The sequence below is a fragment of the Sander vitreus genome, chromosome 15 (assembly GCF_031162955.1).
Source record: "Sander vitreus isolate 19-12246 chromosome 15, sanVit1, whole genome shotgun sequence".
NCBI lineage: Eukaryota > Metazoa > Chordata > Actinopteri > Perciformes > Percidae > Sander > Sander vitreus.
In genome coordinates, this window is record NC_135869.1 from 16,850,980 (window position 1) to 16,870,639 (window position 19,660).

A 19,660-nucleotide genomic window follows, 5' to 3' on the forward strand; every position below is an offset into this window, starting at 1 on the left:
CTACAGTATATGACTTGTTTGCATTGCAGGTCCTGCAGTCAGCCCAGGGCAGTGTGAAACAGACACAAAACCCTTTCATCAGCTGAAAGAGCCACAGGAGAGGAGGGGAAAGCCAGCCAAAGCGGGACCATATTATCTCTTGTCTGCCACACAGGCAGGGTGAGGAAAAGTCAACAGAAAAGGAAATAATTCACGACCAAAGCTGAGAAAGCCAAGCCACAACAATGGGATATTGGAAATATTAGCATGCTCGCAAAGGACTTGCAGATTTAAACTTAGTGCCATGTACAGAAACAAAACTTCCATACAGAATTTGGACGAAAACCCTTCAGAGTTAGAGTTAAAAAATGTCATTATCCTTTTGAAAATTTTACCTACAATGACATTAACCTGACAAACCACAGGGAGAACTGAAGAAATGTGGAGAGTGAGAAATCATAAAAATAACAACAGAATCAGACATGAAAGTGTTGACAGAGATGCACTAAAAAGAACATGGAGGAGTTGCAAATTAATGACAATATGTTTAAAACAGCCAACAATCTGGATCACACATAGCTGAGAAAGTTGATGATGATGATGATGATGGTGATGATGATGATGATGGTGATGACAATAAAAATGAGCTGGAGTATATGCGTGAGGAAGAGGGGAACAGCATCTCCACTGTGACTTACCAAACCCTTTCTCCAGGTGGCGGTGTCGCGGCTGGGGAGATGGCGAGCTCTCCGGGCTGCTCGGGGATGAGAGTGTCTGCCGGGGAGCCGGGGCCTTGCATGCCTGGAGGGGTAGAGGAGGTCTTGCGAGCCAGCGTAGTTGAACCCTTACGAGACACCCAGGAGGTATCCATAACCCGGACGCCCATACTGGAGACAAACACATATCCAGAGTCATTTATGATGATGAAGAAAGAGGTGAGTGGGGGGTGGTAAGGAAAGAAGTGGGGAAAAAGGCATGATACGGTACCTTTGTATCTTCCTAATGCTGCGTTAGTAGGGGGAAGAGAGGCAAAAGGGATATGAGGTCAGAAGTAATGGAGACATGGTTCACAACACCAGACTTAAAGGTCCCATGGTATGAAAATTTCACTTTATGAGGTTTTTTAACATTACTATGAGTTCCCCTAGCCTGCTTATGGTCCCCCAGTGGCTAGAAATGGCGATAGGTGTAAACCGAGCCCTGGGTATCCTGCTCTGCCTTTGAGAAAATGAAAGCTCAGAATCTTCCCTTTATGACGTCATAAGGGGAAAGGTTGCCTCCCCTTTCTTTTCTTTGCCCACCCAGAGAATTTGGCCAAAGAATTTCTAATAAGGGAAGAAGTTCCACTCTCTTGTTACTTCCGGCTTCTGAATTGGTTGCAGTTCCACCAGAGTTCCATATAGGGGGCGCTCATAGGCCAGTGCAGAATGAATGGGACTCTATGGAGCTATACCCCTCAAAATCCACTTTTGTCAGGATATAATTTTTTGTCTGGTAATTTGAATGTTGCATTCAAAAGGGGAGGCTAAGAAAATACACACTGCTGGGTGTTAGATTTTTTGTGGCTTTTTTGTTCTAAAAAGCCTTTTAAAATGTCAATGACATCATACACATATACGGCCAGAGATATTGCTTTACGGCAAGCTCTGAGTCGCTTCCTTTGTTCTCTCGAAGCATCATCGACAACACAGCTGACAGGTTAGGCTCTCCCTGTTAATACACGTGCTAGAAAGAGGTTTGCTAATGTTTTAAAGACCACGGCGAAATATTCACTCTGACATTCTGGTTTTGCTTCGGATGCCGTCAAGTGGGATCTCCGATAATCAGTCCTTCACTGACCAATCAGCATTCATTAGCAGAATGCTAGCGTGTCATGGTCAACAACGACTCAACCTGTAAGAAATCAAAATGACGTAAGTACTCATTCATTCAACTTTTGACCTATAATCCATGCTGAACTTGCAGAAACTACAATCAAATATGAGATTTCTTAACGACAATCAGGCAAAAGAGACAAATTTAGCCGTCTAGCTCCATAGAGTCCCATTCATTTAGCACTGGACTGCGATCACCCCCAGTGGAACTCTGGTGGAACTGCAACCAAATTCGTTACAATGGGGCTGAATAGGGAGTGGAACAGCTTTCCGTAGACCGGCTTTGATTTGGCCCGCCCATGAGAAAGAAAGTAACATCATGGCTTGCAAACGAGCAAAGCATGGCAGTTGGTCAAGGCCACACCCCCACCCTCCACCTTGCCCCGCCTCTCTCCTCCTCAATAGCATTTAAAGTTACAGACACAGAAATGGCACATCCTAAGGAAAGCTCATTGTAGGACTGGCTCTAGTGGCTGTAATTCTACACCAAGGCTGCATTTCTGGAAAGAGACTTCAGATACAGTATTAGGGGACCACTAAGGTCTATATAAAAGCATCCAAAACGCAGCATGTCATAGGACCTTTAAACCACTGATGGGGAGATGAAATCCACAGTGGCAGGGTGAGCAGAAGTTACATTCCAGAAGTGAGAGGATGTCAGGCCACATTACGAACCTGCATTATCTACCGAGTGCTGATTTAAGGCTTTATTTTCTAATCAAAACAAACACACAGACAGAGTAGATGTTCTACCCTAAACTGCTAATTACTCTAAAAAATGGAAACCATTTTCTATCCCTATATTTAGATTGTTTCCTATAATATTACAGCCTTTTTCCTTAATTTGACAGGGGTATTTTTGGGAAGGCATTGGTTCTAATTCTGCCAGTGATTTTCCACCAGCTGGATGAGTGACTCATGGCAGGTGACATGCTAGCCAGACTGTGAAGGAAGAGCAGGGTGTGGGAGGATGGGAAGATGGCACTGGAGAAATATTTCCTGAGAAAAAAAGAGGTAACCAGCAGCCCTTCATCAGAGACTCGTTGCCATAGTGAAAATGCCACTCAAGGCAATTCAGCCCCATGTATTCAAATGAGACTAGTTTTCAGGCTTCACTTCTTCTAATGAATCCTGATAATAGGGGTTGTATGTGCTGGACTTATTGACAGGTGAGATATACGGTACAACCTTCACCTCTCTGTGGTCTATAGGGGGGTCTAGAGTGAAAACTTTAGGTAAAAGATTTGTAAACAGATTTTTAATGTGCATGTACTGCCTGCCTCAAATGTAAGAATTAACTATCAGATGCCTGAGAGGAGGCGTGGGTGGAACGAGAGGAAAGAGAGTGAGAGAGTGAGATGTGGGCAGCAAAAGGATGCACTTGGCATCATACCCATCCTTCTTGTAAAACTCCAGCATCATGTTGTCAGTGGCGACGCTCAGTGGGCGTCGGCTCTGGTCGTGCTGCTGCTTGCGATCAGATTGGTCCATGTCTGGTGAGGGCATGGAGCTGTAGTTGGAGTTGTGGTTGGTGTGGATTGGGCTGCCGTAGCTGCCTGTCAAGTTGAATTCAATCTCTGAGGGAGGAGCAGACAAACCATGAGCATACAGTATAATGATGTTAAAGTAGTAGTTCATGTACAGTGCTGTTTGTGTGTGTATGTGTTGGTCTGTGTGGAGTCTACCACTTTTAAGAGTGGGCATTACAGTATCTACCTAAAACACATACAATCCTGATTTTATCTGTGTACCAAATACAGTATTACTGTATAATGGTCCATAATGTAATGCTTATTTCAGAGAGAGTAACCTTGTGCTTCATTGCATGATTTTACTCTACCTAGTAACACAATATTTACTAATACGGACACTAAAATCTGAAATATAAAATACCTAAAAAAAATGCTATTGTACATCTTATTGTAAATCCATACTGTATATGAGACTTGTGCAAACAGGAAGGGATCCATTGTAGCGTGCAAAGAGCAAACACAGCACAAACTGCTGCCTTAAGTGTGATTAAATGTTACATGATGCAGCTTCAAACACATCATGCTCAGATATCGTCATGTGTACAGCACAAATGAACAGTTATCATGCTTTATGTATGTTAAAGTTGTGTCGCAGCTGGTCTGTTGTATGGCTGTATGGTATATTTTGGTGTAGGTTGTTCATGTGTTGTTTTTCTGAATTGTTAAGGACAATGACAGGTATCATCATATTCATACAGGGCTGAGCAAAAAAATAGTTCTTAGTATGTTGATATATATCACAATATATAATAAGCAAAGAAAAAGTGCATTCATATTGTATCAAGTACTTAATATAAGTATACATAATAAATTAGGGTTTCACTAATTGTTCAGACTTACTTTGATATGTTAATTTGAATAAAACTGGGTCATTAAAATGGTGGGTCATATATGTTTTTTAAATCCCATTATACAATACAATGATTCAGGATCAATAGAAATAGCTATGGTGCCTAGCCTGACTACAATATTACATACATAGTATGTGATCCCCACCTCCAGGGAAGAACCAGTCAGCATGCTGGATAATGGGCTCAATGATGCCAACAATCTGTAGGGACAGGGTGGTCATCATCTCTGTCATGTTTCTGGAAAGAAGAGAAAGAATTGAACTACAGTATAATCCTAAACTAATTTCATACATGTAAAATAGTTCTGTTAAAATACATACGGTTCAGTGTTTGTCCAAAGCAAGTTAGGGCCAAGAACAATCGCCATATTACCAGGAGTCATCTTGTTTTCATCTTGGTAGTCACTTAGCTTGGCTAAGAATTTGATTAGATATCTGTGGGATTTAAATAAAGGAGTGCATCTTAAAAAAATGTATACTTCACTCATTCATTTTTGTCAGACATCTTGTTAAGCTACACACATCTACTAACTCTAGGTAATGATTGCCATGATTAATTGCTATTTTCCCACATCGTCATTATAGCTGTACACATCTCGACCTGTGCCACCTACTGTAACATGTGACATGTTGATATTCTACAAACAATAACAGTTGCTGCAATTTTGATATTTGCCACTTGCAGACAATGATTACTACAGCTGTAAAAGTTATTCCTGCAGGTTGCACAAGTATCAATATTGCAAAAGCAATTCATTTAGTTGACTGCAGGTGGTGAAATCTGAATGTCTGCATTTCAAATCTGCTGCTGCCATTACTTTTCTTGCCTGTAGGTGGATTAATTGGACTGAAACTGCGTGGCTGAAACAGATCGTTTTGCAATTGGATTATATTGTCTTGGCCTGGTTTTTGGCTAATTTGCATCAGAGATACATTTTTATGAAAATCTGACTTTCCTGCAATGGTATCTTATAATGCTTTTTTTTCTTGGACACATGGGAACATGCACAAATGATAGGACAGAAAATGAAGGAAAGCAATTGACCTGAAATTGTTTGCATTGTCTGTTGGGAGTTTTTCACACGCTGCCAGTAATGCTTGTAGTCTCTTGTCCATATCTTGAATGCTGGGGAAATAACAAATCATTATGGATTACTGTTGCTTATTTTCTTAATTAATGTCACCATTTTGTCAGTTAAGAACCCCTGCCAATAGCATAATTGCACACAAAAATGCATTAAATAAGAAAGCAGCAACTCACTTGGAGGCCTGAATCCATTCATCATAAAGTTCAGTGGTCATCAGTGGCTCGGGGAGCTCACGGAGGTATGATTTCAGAGCCCCTTCGGGTGACAAACACAGGGACAGAGTAAAAACTGGTTTGTTTTTGTAGAGGAAGGGAGGGTTGTTGTCTCTCTTCAGAGTACTGGTGAGGCCATGCCCCATATCTCCACTCCCCTCCAGCAGGCCCTTGCAGCTATAGTGCAGCTGCCAGATTCAGATTGCTCAACACAGATTTTATGTTAATGTGTGAAATGCACAGCAATACCGGAACAGAAAGCCTTCAGGAAAAGAGCACTGAGGACAGAGCTGATGAAGACTGCAGAGCTGATGAAGACTACACTATGTTCGTCTGAAGAACAACATTTTCTGCCAACTAGGTCCAAAATTAATCCGAAAACCTTTGTAGAGTTCAAATGACCTTTCCACATAAAAAAACTGGCAGATGTTGTAAAAATCATAGCCTTTAACATAGATATATTTTTTCCTGACTTACAATGACAGTGTAGGGGTTGTTGTTATGGAAATGGGCTTTGAACAAGGCATTTGTGTAGGTGTAGTTCACCTGCAATGGCGTGTGGGTCGGCGGAGTACTCCTGCACATCCAGAACTCCACAGTCCAGGGACGCTTTCAGCTTCTTTAGCTTGGAGGCTGACGGAGCCACTCTGAAGAGACCCTGCAGCCCACACACAGGGAACACATAATCATTTGTCATTATCACATCTAACATGACCTGTGCATACATGCTGTAGTAAGTAAGTAATAAGTAATTGTAAGTAATTGTCTCTATTGCTGTGCACTTGACATTGGTTAATAATAAATAACACAGGAACAAACTGGTGGCTTTACATGTTTTGGTCCAATAATATATGAATATATCACTGTCAACCATTTTCTAAAGCATACCATGATATTTTAATTGGTCTTATTACCACAAACAAATAAAACCAACGTAAAGACGGTTAGTAACCCCACAGCCATGTTTCCTGGTGCAAATAATGTTTCTACTTGTCCTCTCTCCGTCCTCAGTTTCATTTCATTTTAATTCAGAGGTCAAGAAGATAAGAGCCAATAAAAACTTGTTCCAGTCATTCCAGTCTGACAAGGTAAGATAAAGTCAGATTTAAACTATTTTCTGAATTTTTAAAGTAACAGCAGCTCTGATGGTCTTAACCTGTCAATTATACTAGGGAAATAAGATGAATGTGATATCTATTAAATTTATATTGGCTTATTTATGTCATAGATCATAATTTGCGTGTGGATGTGCACGCATGTTAATTGTTGTAATGTAATCTTTTCAAGAATCACGCCGACTTATTGGGACTTTAGCTTATTCACCGTATCCCCCAGAGTTAGATAAGTCCATACATACCCTTCTCATCTCTGTGCATGTTGTAACTCTGTCTGATGCACCCACCGCTAGCCAAGTTTAGCACAGATCCTGGAGGTAACCGGCTCCATCTAGCCTACTGCTCCCAATAAGTGACAAAATAACGCCAACATTTTCCTATTTACATGTTGTGATTTGTATAGTCACCGCGTGTACAAATAACAAGGAAACATGAGACACAGTCATCTTCTAATTGTATACAAACTTGGAACTATATTCTCAGAAGGCGAAGCACTGCAACTTCTGCTACTTGGGCGCAGTGATTTGTGCGCAGCACCTGAGAAGCCCTGTGGTGAGGAGCAGAGAGAAGCAACGGTGTTTTTCAGGTGTTGCGCTAATCACTCCGCCCAAGTAGCAGTGCTTCGCCTTCTGAGAATATAGTTCCCAGTATGTATACGGTTAGAAGATGGCTGTGTCTCATGTGACCTTGTTATTTGTACACGTGGTGACTATACAAATCACAACATGTAAATAGGAAAATGTTGGCGTTATTTTGTCACTTATTGGGAGCAGTAGGCTAGATGGAGCCGGTTACCTCCAGGATCTGTGCTAAACTTGGCTAGCGGTGGGTGCGTCAGACAGAGTTACGACATGCACGGAGATGAGAAGGGTATGTATGGACTTATCTAACTCTGGGGGATACGGTGAATAAGCTAAAGTCCCAATAAGTTGCTGTGTTCTTTTAAATAGAAGGATTGATAAGGATTGAATTTAAGCACCAGGTGTGTCTTTCATGGTATGCATATTAGTTTACACCCAAAAATGTCTAAAAGTGATGTGTCTATCTCTGTGTGTGTGTGTGTGTGTGTGTGTGTGTGTGTGTGTGTGTGTGTGTGTGTGTGTGTGTGTGTGTGTGTGTGTGTGTGTGTGTGTGTGTGTGTGTGTGTGTGTGTATGCCCTGTACCTCTTCTTGCATGCCACACTCTAACAGCATTGTGACACAAGCTTCGATGGGGAAGGCAATCTCTCTCCCACTTATATTCAGGTGTTCCTCCAGAGACTTGCCAAACGACGGCTTCTCCACCCACGCCTCTGCAACACAAAACAGCAACTTGAATCGCACACAGACACAAACAAACCTACGCACCTTAGCTGCATCTCCTCCTAAACGACTTCAGACCAATGACTGCCTATAACGTTCAGAGGCAACATTAATTAATTAATTAAATCTTTACTGCATCTCTATTTCTAGTATTTCATAGAAAGATGTGATGTTCAAGCACTCTGTTTAGTTTAAAACTTGTAAACTAGCCGATAGCATACATATGAAGGTAGATAATTATAGCTTATAATGAGATTGTTATGTGACATGTCAGGGCTATTAACTCCTATTAATTCCTTCTCGTCTTGATATTGCTTCAGGTGCAGAATTGGCGCAGATCTCTAAACACACGCACGCACACACACGCACGCACGCGCACGCACACACGCACACACACACACACACACACACACACACACACACACACACACACACACACACACACACACACACACACACACACACACACACACACAGTACAAGTCTCACCTTGGTGAGCTTTAATCTGGGGCAGGATACTGTGAAGAATCTCTAATGACTTCCTGTGATATTCTGCTTGTGTTTCTATCAGCTATAGAAGGAGAAGAGATTATAACAAACAAAAGTGTGTATCATATAATGCAAGTCATGTCATTAGATAATCTACTATGTTTATTGTAACCTGTGCTAATATGAGAAAAAATATTTGATTTGCAGAAAAGAAAGATTTTTTTTTTTTCCACAAGGATTACCATTTTGATGATAAAATATACTTACTGTCTGGAAGTAATTTGCATAGTCTATTTCTTTGGCCACAAAACTGTACATATCTGCTGACAATTGATCCTGAAATTGAAAGTAGAGAGCAACCATCCCATAAGAAGTTATCTCACTAAAATCCTACATACTGTATAACTGTAATATCATCCTGGTATTGTGGTCCATTTGTGTCTGATACATGCATGAGGGCTATAAATCAAATGGAGAGCAAAGGAGCTGGAGGAGGGAAGAATATCTGAGTAGCTCTGATTGGTGACTCACCCTACAAATCTCCATCCGATTGGCTGCTTCCTCCATCTCCTCTCTGAGGGACTCTGACTTGGCGCCTGGCTGCAGTGTGCTCGGGTGACTGGATGACTTGGACGACTGCTGAAATCTATGGACGTGATGAAAAAGAAATGGCCACTGCAATGGATATGTCTGATTCTCACACAGACATTTAAATAAATGAACAAGAGAAGGTTGCAGCCTGGCATTTAAATGTGGACGTCACCTTGTTCGAGAAGAGTCCATGTCCAAAACAAGTTTAGCTAAGTGCTTCCTCTGTTTCTGGATGTTGGGAATGTCCACCTACAAAAGAAAATGAAGTGCTATGTGCTCAGGGAATAAAAATGCAGCACTTTTGTTGTAAATGAGGACCATATTCTGCTTGTAATTTTCTAAACATCGAAAATAAAAGTGAGTGTGGCTCTGTAATTCAGTCATATCAGGAAGGTGTAATGTCTTACAGTAATTGGTGCTCACCTCAGCAAGCACATAGAGAGGCTCTACCACATCTTTCTCTATCTCAAACTCAAACTGGATGAGCTCCTGGGCCAACTTCTCTTCTGTGTCCCCACACAGCTTCAGCATCTTCCTGTTTGGTGACAGCCAAACACAAAGTCGCAGGCAATCAAATACACTTAAAATGCAGACAAGGGTAATGAGGACAGAGAAGAATTCAATAGCCAAATCAATAATTAAAGATGACTCTGTGTGTGTGTGAGTGTGAGTGTGTGTGTGTGTGTGTGTGTGTGTGTGTGTGTGTGTGCTAGGGAAGTGTGAGCAAAGGCATATTGCTGTAACTACGGTGACTTACCCCAGGAGAGAGTCATCCCCCAACACTGCAGCCCCCTCTATCATACATTGTGCCAGGATGGTGAGCGGTAGTTTTTTCTGATAGTAGAGAGAAAAATTACAATAATAATAATAAATAATGTTATGTTGCATTATCAAAAATCCTATAAGTCTGCCTCACAGTGTCTTGAGAGAACGATAGATGCAGGTACTCACAGAAGGTGACTTGACAGATCTCTTCTCCACATCAGTCCCTTGCTGACCCTGCAGGCAGGCAGTCAGCTTTTTGTGAGTGCTGTGTGTCACTTGCTTGACCAGATCCAGACGCTTCTCCACCTACAAACACACACACACACACACACACACACACACACACACACACACACACACACACACAAATTACCACCGACACAGCACTGTACTCTAACAACACATCTGTAATCTCTGATTCAGCATCATAAATCAGCACCTGCTACTGTCTTCATGATACAGATTAGCAGTGCACAAGTTATGTATATGCACACATATCTTACTGCTTTGATTCCTTGTATTCAATAACAATTAACAAATTTAAAAATGCTTTTAATATTTCATTTAAATGTATAGTTCATAAACTTTTTTGACTGGTCAATAGAAATAAGATATTTATAGGCTTCATTTTGGGTTGTGCCAAGTTGTGATGGGCAATTGTCACAAATTTAATTGATTCATCAAACAATATTGGATAATGAAAATAATCAGTCGAAAGCCTAACCTAAGTTCGCCCATGAGAGGTTGTGAGATGATCAGTACTGGAGAGTTACTCTTCCTGCCTCTATAAAATGTTAAGATTAAATAACCTGAGAATCTCTCTTTAATTGAACTGCATACAGACATATGTAAACAGTGATAAGACCTTCTTCACTTTAAGGGTCACGAGACAAAAACATTGGAGCCACTATCTCCATCATGGTCAAACACAGCAATCATAATCACATACAGTAATTTACATCTCTTCTCCACATCGGTCCCTTGCTGACCCTGCAGGCAGGCAGTCAGCTTTTTGTGAGTGCAGCGTGTTACCTGCTTGACCAGATCCAGATGCTTCTCCACCTACACACACACACACACACACACACACACACACACACACACACACACACACCACACACACACACACACACACACACACACACACACACACACACACACACACAACACACACCAGCTCACCTGTAGAAGGTCCTCACTTAACACCTCTGTTTTTTCTGCCCTGTAAAGATAAAAGTATAAAACAGTTAGGGGGATTAGCTGATGCTAGCATTTTTAAACAATGTCTGTTTCGGCTGGATGTATCAGCTCTGTCAATGAATGCAGCTTCGTGCACTGTAAAGTCAGAAAAAACTAAATATTTCTTTTACAGTGTCACAGTGATCGAACTTGTTCATATATGCTCTTTCAGGTCACTCAACAAGCTACACAGTCTGTGACGGTGACGATAACAGATTTGTTTCTTACTCTAGTGTGAGAGCAGAAAACACATTCTTCCCTATAAACAAAAAAAAAATCACGAATCTGAATATCCTTTTATCGTCAGGCACCATTTGTTGTCTTATGACACACACGGGAGAAAATGGAAATATTGTGAAGATGTGACAACTCACATAATAAAACTCTTTTTATAAGTAGTAAGTAATGATTTGAGGCACTCAAGTCTCACATGTATCCAAATATGGATGTGATGAATGATGAATGTTTCACAGTTGTGAAATAAAGTCCCAGCTGTATTGCATTGGATGTAGACTCATTCACTGATTTCTTTGCACAGCATCAATGTGGCAGTGCTCCAAAATGAGTGGGCCACATCGATGCACCTGTCCCTTTGGAGAATGTGTGGGCGTGCATGTGTTTGTGTGGCTGTCTCTCTCAGTTATGATTTTAGACAATCCATAAGAAGATCACATTCATTATCAGGCAAAATAATGCTGTAAACTCGCTGGAGTGCAACACCAGCCTGAGCAAAGGCCACTGATTCAAATATGCCAGTTCCCACTGAGGAGCATCACATCCCACTGTGAATCCAGCAGACTGGGGGCTTAGCCAAATACTGTAGGAAAGGGCAGAGCTGCACTGCTGCTGAAGCAGATAAAACTACTCATCCGGAGTACTGAATGAGCCACAAGCTCAAGAGCAAACCACTAGATATCATAAATATATGGTGTCAGTTCAGTTCAGTTCACACAGTTTATATTATACAGTAAGACTTTAGTAATTTTTCTGCAAGGATATTTCCCAAAATAGCTCAAAACTCACTTTATAATAAACAAAGATAAAATAGGCTAATTGTCTCATAGGAGCATGCATTACCCCAATTTGGGTTGTTTTCCAGAATTCCTTTAAACACACTTGGACCCTCACAACAATGCACACATCTAAAGCAACAATCCAGGACCTATCAGGACTAACTTATCAGAGGGGAGGATAACATGTACTTCCTGCTCAAAAGATCGGTAGGCTGACAAAGGAGCCGACCTCCTAAAATGAGTCAAAGCCAGACCTGCAGACCCCCAGCAGCCACCCAATGGTGCACACTTTCTTTCAGCGCGTCCCCTTCCTGTCTGCACAACCTTTTCCTGCTATTGTGCCCCAACCATGCCAATGCCAATTGTGAATAATAGCTTTTTTGTATAATTTATTTAAAAACTAAATCTGAATTAATCTCACTGTTGACCAAGAGAATGGAAAAGACTGTGGTTTTTGCTCTATTATTCATCAGCCAGACAAAAACACGTCAGCAGCCCATAAGTAAAATGCTCTTTTCTTGTATGATGCCTCGTCACCAAGTCTGTCAGTCAAACACACAGTGTAGCAGCTCTGTGTTGCCCAGTGCCACCGTGTTGAAGAAAATCACAGTCTAAAAATGTTTAATAATGACATGTAGTGTTCCAATATTCCATATGTAGTCACCAACAACAGAAAGCTGAACTTTACTGTAATGATGTCAGTTATTACCATCACCGCTCCTAGTGCCAAGATGTAAGCATGAAACCATAGGAACTGGGTCAAAACACGCACCAATGGATCTAGTCACTGTTAGCCTTTTGGAAAACTGCTCTGCTCACTGATATAGGAGGAAAAATACAGGAAATGTGTGTGTGTGCGTGTGTGCACACCTATGAGAGAAAGAGAGAATTATAGCAGTGCAATACGTTTTTGGCATTATTTGTAAGGCTAAGTGTGATAGCAGATTGCTGATTACATGACAAAGGGGGATAAAAATAACCCAAGCATTGCACTAAAGTTTGGCTCAGTTTTGCTGCGATACTCCAACAGCCTCTAAAATCTCTAAAAATCCATGTTCCACAAAAGACCTTGCGGGCAAGACAAGTCACATGTATACCATGCTGAGTGTGTAGCCTGCAGGTCTGCAATGCAGCTCTGAGCTTGTCTGTCTATGTGGCCTCCCACTGGCTGGTGGAGGTGTCCCTTGGGAGACTCTGGCAGCTAAGGGACCCTAATAGGGGCCCAACAGCACAGATGGGGCAGGAGCTCTGGCAGTGATAGGGATGTGGAGAAGCTGTTAGCGATCAAACTTTCTCATCAATTTGACAGCTACATATACTAGAAAGTTTCATTAGTGGGGGGGGCATCTTATTCCTATTACTCTTTCTGTTTGTCTCCAGTGAGTGTTTGTGTTTGTGAGGGTGGGAGTGTTTTTCTTGATGGTTTGACTGGTCTTAAGAACTCATATAAAGTGAACAGTGTTCACCGGAAGGGTAAACAATTACAAATACACAATTAGTTAATTGCATTGCTGTTTAGAAAAAGGGAATGAAAGTTTAAACACAAGAATCTGGCATTGTCGCTGACCACAACTGATGTGGCCATTATGACCCAGACTACAGACAGATGTGAGCCTATCTTCAAAGACAGCAGACCGTCTTGTTATTTGAGCATGTTTGTTTTCTGACAATGGTATTTCCTCTTCAGAAAGCAGTATTGTACGTACACGGCCTGTGAAGGCACAGAGACAAAGTAGATAGTTGCATAGGCTGGAATACAGTACAGGTGATATTGGAGTAGCTAATACAACCTGATGTAAAGCTAACTCGCAGGAGATTTTGGATTTGTGGAGTGAAATTCCTGTCAGCAAATAGTGTGCAGAATGAGTCCTGGGAGGAAAGTAAACACGTGAGAGAGTTGGCAGCCATGTGGGCGGTATGCTCATGGAGGGAGAGGGAGACTTTGCCAGGGTTATGCCAACCATCTGCCACTTTGCAGGCATTCCTTCACCTGGAGCTGCTGATGACTCAATACAAACACACACACACACACACACACACACACACACACACACACACACACACACACACACACACACACACACACACACAAGCACATCTATAAATATATAGATTCATTAACTCAAGATTTATTAACTCATGTAAAAATGCTGAAGTTTATAATAACCTTTTAGACCAACACATACAAAATCATTGTTCAATCAAAAGCTGACAAAATCTTGCTTGTTTCTTTGATGCATCAGTGAAAAAAAGAAACACACAAATCTGTGCAATGCAAAAATTGACAACTGAAGGAAGACAATATAATAAATTAGCTGAGACAATGTTTACACAGAGAAATCAACTGCCAGACTTTGTATAATTCCCTCTCCAGCTCTGGTGACATTAACAAAGCGCTGATAAGATGGAGGGTCGGAATTTAGCGAGGATATCTGGGCTTGTGTATTTACAGCTGGCCAAGGATAAATGTAAGTTATTGTGCATATTTTCCCAGGGTCCTTAGACATTCCATGTCTTTGTAATTCCATAAAGTTTGAAGGAAAATGTGCGTGCCAATTTCCCAGTTGACCATTTACACATCAGCTGCACATTCCATACAAATATGTCTCATACTAAATATTTCTATTGAGAGATATGTTAATGTTGGAAAACCTTATGCTCAGCCCCCCAGCACTGTGCATGGTTTATGAAAGCATGAATAATCCATGTCGACATAATCGAAATGTGAATAAAATAACATCCATAGTCTTGAACATATTGCCTTGGCAGCTAGCCAACTGTCGGCTGCAACACTTACTATCCACAGGTCCACCTCATTCGTCTGAATAAAAAGGAAGTGGTCATGCTCTCTTTGCTCACATTGCTAGCCTGGCTAACAAAATTGCTTACTCTGGGGCCTGGAAGAGCTGAGCTAGATGCTAGGTCCTGTACTGCGAGGAGAGGGTAGTGAAGCCGAATGGTGGCCCTGGGCCTCAGCAGGGCACCACACGGCCTGGAGCGTTGGAATGAGATCCACAGTCAGCCACATTCACATAGCCAAACACACACAAAAACACACAGCAGTGTTCATGCTATATGCTCTCTGACTATTTCTCCATTTACTGCTCTTTTTTTTCTCCAGACCTTTGCCGTGCAAACACATCTAGATGCCCACTCAGTTTCCTCCCAAATGACAAGGCGGAGGGCTGATGGGACACAAGGTTACTAAAACAGAAAAAAACACTTACTGTAGTTGTCCAGCAAACTAGGTCACAGTTCTGTTAAGTATGCAAGAATAACTGTGAGAGGAGTGTACACACACATGCACACAAGCGTGCACACACACACACACACACACACACACACACACACACACACACACACACACACACACACACACACACACACACACACACACACACACACACACACACACACACACACACACAACACATGTCCAGAGAGGGAGTGAACGAGAGAGAGAAAGAGAGAGAGAGAGAGAGAGAGAGAGAGAGCCTGCAGTACGTTTCACTGGAAACACAAGCAGTGAGTTATCTCTAATAACTTTATTCATGGTGAATAATTCCCACAAGAAGCACTCTGTGACTTAACTGTCTTTTTACACTTGGCATCTGCACGAGCACAAACACGCTGCACCTAAACGATGTCCAATAGACAGCATCAAAGAGACAATGAAGTAGAAGGAGGCAACAAAGACCCATGTTGTACTTTATGGCCACCCAGGCCTTAAATGAAAACATTGTCACAAGCCATTGTTAGTTAGTTAGTTAGTAGTTAGTTTTAAAAGAAATATTCTCCACCATTTTTGAAAATATAACATGTGGGTTGGCAAAGCCGAACGCATGTGATGAAACAGCTAATACCAAATGAGCGTTTCTAGGCAACCAAAGCAAATGAAAGATTTGATCTACTGCATACTATACAAATGGGAGATAGAGATCATCTTCTATAATCAAAGAGCAAGATTTTAAATGAAAAACAAGAAACTCTGGACTTGTATTAGTGGATGAGTGCTTCCTGTTTTGAGGCTATTGGCATTCCTGAATGGAAGGAAGTGGGCATGTTGATAGGGAGTCGCCCGTCTCCTTAGTTAATTCTAACAACAATGCCACTGTACTGAAAATGTCTGATTACTCACAGAGTTGAAGATTGCTGAATATTCTTACAGCACTAACTTTATATAAAACTGCTTTTAACTGGATTAAAAATATATATTTTAGTACAAAGATATGTCTACTGTGTATAATATCCAGTTTATTGCAAAGACAATTCAATCTAAATACATATATAACCTAATGATAAATGAAAATGTTTCTTGAAGTTATTGAAATAGTGATATAATGTTGCTTCACCACTTGAAAAGGTATTTGTCAAAGCACGGCTTACAGTATCTATGTGTACTATATTAAATCCTCTTTAGGCCCTGTCTCGCGCCTGAATACCTCGCAGCTTGAATTGCATCTGATTAATTTGCTACATTTCAGTCAGGCCCTGAGGTCACTTCCTGTTTCAGATGAGATCACGAGCAACAGACTGGGTCAACCCCCACACCACAACACGTGATTGGACCTACATATAATATGCACCAGTTTGATAGCGACAAAAAGAAAATCAAAGTAAGTCTGTTAGCATGAAATAGCTCTCCCCAAAACTGTTTGTGTGCTATGTTGTTTCTTACATATGTGCCAATGCAATACACTAGTGCTGAGTGTGTAGTGGACCGCCAGTACAGGGGCTCTTTAAGAGGTGAGTCTCTTGATTGAATCAGCGACATAGAAAGGGAGAAACAGTGCTTCTGTCCGATATTACATCATCTCTCTTTTGATGGCCAAAATGGCCCCCTGACAAAGGCTCTTTATCACTAACTCTATCGTGCAGTATGCTGTCTCTGAGAGGCACTGAAGGATTGGGAGGGTTATCAACATGGATCTCTGATTCTACCACTGAATGGCACTATACAATTACAGCTATAGCTTTCCTTCAAATAAAGTTACACAATCTAGAACGCAAGTAATGACTCATTTCTTATTGTGGATAACTACTGCCTCAAAACTAAATAAAACCCGTAATGAAAGGGCCTTGACTTGTTAAATTATACTTTTCCGTCAAGATTCAACAATGTGATCAGCCAGAAACTATACAAAAATGAACCCAGAAGAGCAGTGAATCACCTGCCTGTGAAGGCCACTCCCTCAGAGATCTCCACAGTGTTGTCCTCATATGCCAAGCCAGCCAGCGAATCAAGGCAACGAGGTGGCGGAGGAAGAGAGAAAGGAGTGGAGGAGATGCTGCATTGGCATTCAGTAGCATTGCTGTCTACATCTGATGTTACCTTTCAGGTACCATATGCTCGTTTAGAGTCCCGCACACATTATTGCCAAGACGTGTGCTAATGCTGCTCTGAGTGTAAAAACAGTCAAAGGCGGTTATGTTTTATGCTAACAGAAATTTGTTTACAAGATGAATATGTTCAGGAATACATTAATGATTCATGCATAATATTGTCGTTTCACTCCTTTTGTCGTCATTAGAGTCAAGGAGTACTACAAGTACTCAAAGTGCATACACATTAACATGCAAACTTCTAACTAAAGTATACACAAACATGCACCAACACATTTCATAATGTTGGCCTCAGTCATTCTTCCTTTCCCTATGACCCACTCATATACATTATTTCTATGGACACTGAAATGATATGATACACCAGCATGCAAGCTCACTGGCAATGCATTTACCTACTGCGTCACATTGTCAGATGGAAGAGAAAGAGAGTATGATTGAGACAATGCGGACGAGAGAAAACATCTTTAACTCATCTGCCACCCCACAAATGGCTGGCATTTTTCTGACAGTTGCATAGTGGTGTGGTGAGCTAAAGCCTGCCCTAAAGGCATGATCAGGAAGAATGCTATTACCATACACTAGTGGTTTTAGTGGACATCACACAGGTGAGTGATGCAGAGTGTGAGGAGGGGGTGAGAGGCAATTTGTCAGGATGTTAGGGTTAGAGAGTGGTGCCGTTTTCAAGTATAAAACGGAAAGAAATACTTAATTTCAGTTGTGCTTTTTCCTGTCTTTCTGTGTGAAATTCATTCATAGACTGACAGAATTGTATCATGGAATCTTTTACCAGGCTGTCCTAGACCTAGATAGGGCAGTGAGTTGGGAATAGAGAAATAGGTCAAGAGAAATGGATGGTGTGAGCTGGCTGGAACACACAAGTAATCTTTTCCTGGCTTGTTTGGTGTGCATGAGGGCATAAAAAAATTACAATGCATATTGACGACAAACCCAAATACTTTTCAATGGCTATTTTAACATCATCGAGAGGGTTTGCAAAACACTAAAGGCCTTTGTTAAGTCTGAACTACCAAACAATGATGGCCTAAGTTAACAAAAACAACAAAATGCACACAAACAAATTCAGGCATAATTTCTCCCTCTTTACAGCGCTGTGACACCCTGTTGTCTCTCCCACTGTGCCATAACACATTTTTTTAGCTATAGAGTATGCTTGGCTGCACATCCTTCAGTATGTAGTCTTGCTCCATGGAGGTGATTGGTCAAGCTGGCGATCACATGACATGGATCTCACCCAGGCAAGCGGCAGCAGCAGCGGCAGCAGCAGCAGCAGCAGCGGCAGCAGCCTCGGGTAGCCAGAGAGATGCTGACACAGCACACCTGATCGCCAACCCCCCACTGAAAAAGTCCTTCAATCTCCATCACATATAAGACACACATAAAAAAAGATTCACGGTAATACTGTCAATGCAGAAAGACTCACAATTACAGACATTAACACATGCCAGAGGGAGGTGAGTAGATTAAAGTCTGTGGTCATAACAGTTTACTCGTTATCTCTTAATAAAGACACACTTCTGCTAATACACTCAAACAGATTCTTTTGATCAAAGTCATACAATTTCCAACATGGACAATCTTCTTCTTGTGGATTTGTTGAGTTGTTTTGAAGGGACTGAGGACTGGTCAGCGGTATTAACAGCTCCACTGAGACTGCTAAGGTTCAGGAAGGTCAAATGCTCAAACCAAGAGAGTAACCCCCATTCCACTCTGAAGATGGGTGAAGCTTGAGTCAGCAATATAGTATATCTGAAGCCTCAGTGAGTACAAGATGGAGAGTAACTATGATAGGTGAAATCGTTAATAAACAGACTGTGTTCTTATTTGCTAATCTATTCCTGTCTTTGCAAGGTAACAGTTATACTGGAGCCTTGTAATTCAGCACAAATAGAAAACCAGTGGAAAGAAAATGAAAATACGGCTTGAGTTTAACCCAAAGCATCTCCATTTCAGTCAAAATATAGTTACACACCATCTCAATGGGATGTGTTCAGAAACCAATAAAATCGTGATGAAATTCTCCTCCTTACAGAAGAGCAGATCAAGTGTTGTGTGAAGTAAAGACAGGAAGAGTGGTAGAACTGTAGCATGAATGTTTGGTGAATGTTTACATTAAGATGCCTCATTAATCTGCACATACACACATTTGTCTGACCCCTACCCACTGATCCTGCACTAACACAACAAGGCATGTGTGTGCAAGGACACATTGCAAAAACACTGTCTCTACATAATACATGCACACAC

The 19,660-nt window shown here is 41.3% G+C and overlaps 1 protein-coding gene across 6 annotated transcripts in view; it reads right to left on the bottom strand.

Annotated features, from left to right (window-relative positions):
- arhgap44a (Rho GTPase activating protein 44a) overlaps positions 1–19,660 on the bottom strand; it is a 29,642-nt gene that overhangs the window by 8,005 nt on the left and 1,977 nt on the right. For all 6 annotated transcript variants that reach the window (XR_013503115.1, XM_078270078.1, XM_078270075.1 and 3 more), the window contains exons 2-17: positions 10,980–11,019; positions 9,984–10,103; positions 9,790–9,866; positions 9,456–9,567; positions 9,205–9,281; positions 8,973–9,087; positions 8,709–8,777; positions 8,442–8,523; positions 7,815–7,942; positions 6,082–6,193; positions 5,497–5,578; positions 5,281–5,361; positions 4,557–4,670; positions 4,382–4,473; positions 3,247–3,430; positions 678–866 (exon numbers count right to left, since the gene is read on the bottom strand). Coding sequence is in view for 5 of the 6 variants with exons in the window: in XM_078270078.1 (XP_078126204.1) it covers positions 678–866; positions 3,247–3,430; positions 4,382–4,473; positions 4,557–4,670; positions 5,281–5,361; positions 5,497–5,578; positions 6,082–6,193; positions 7,815–7,942; positions 8,442–8,523; positions 8,709–8,777; positions 8,973–9,087; positions 9,205–9,281; positions 9,456–9,567; positions 9,790–9,866; positions 9,984–10,103; positions 10,980–11,019 (1,674 nt within the window). In the remaining variant the exon portion in view is untranslated. The remainder of the gene's footprint in view (positions 1–677; positions 867–3,246; positions 3,431–4,381; positions 4,474–4,556; positions 4,671–5,280; positions 5,362–5,496; positions 5,579–6,081; positions 6,194–7,814; positions 7,943–8,441; positions 8,524–8,708; positions 8,778–8,972; positions 9,088–9,204; positions 9,282–9,455; positions 9,568–9,789; positions 9,867–9,983; positions 10,104–10,979; positions 11,020–19,660) is intronic.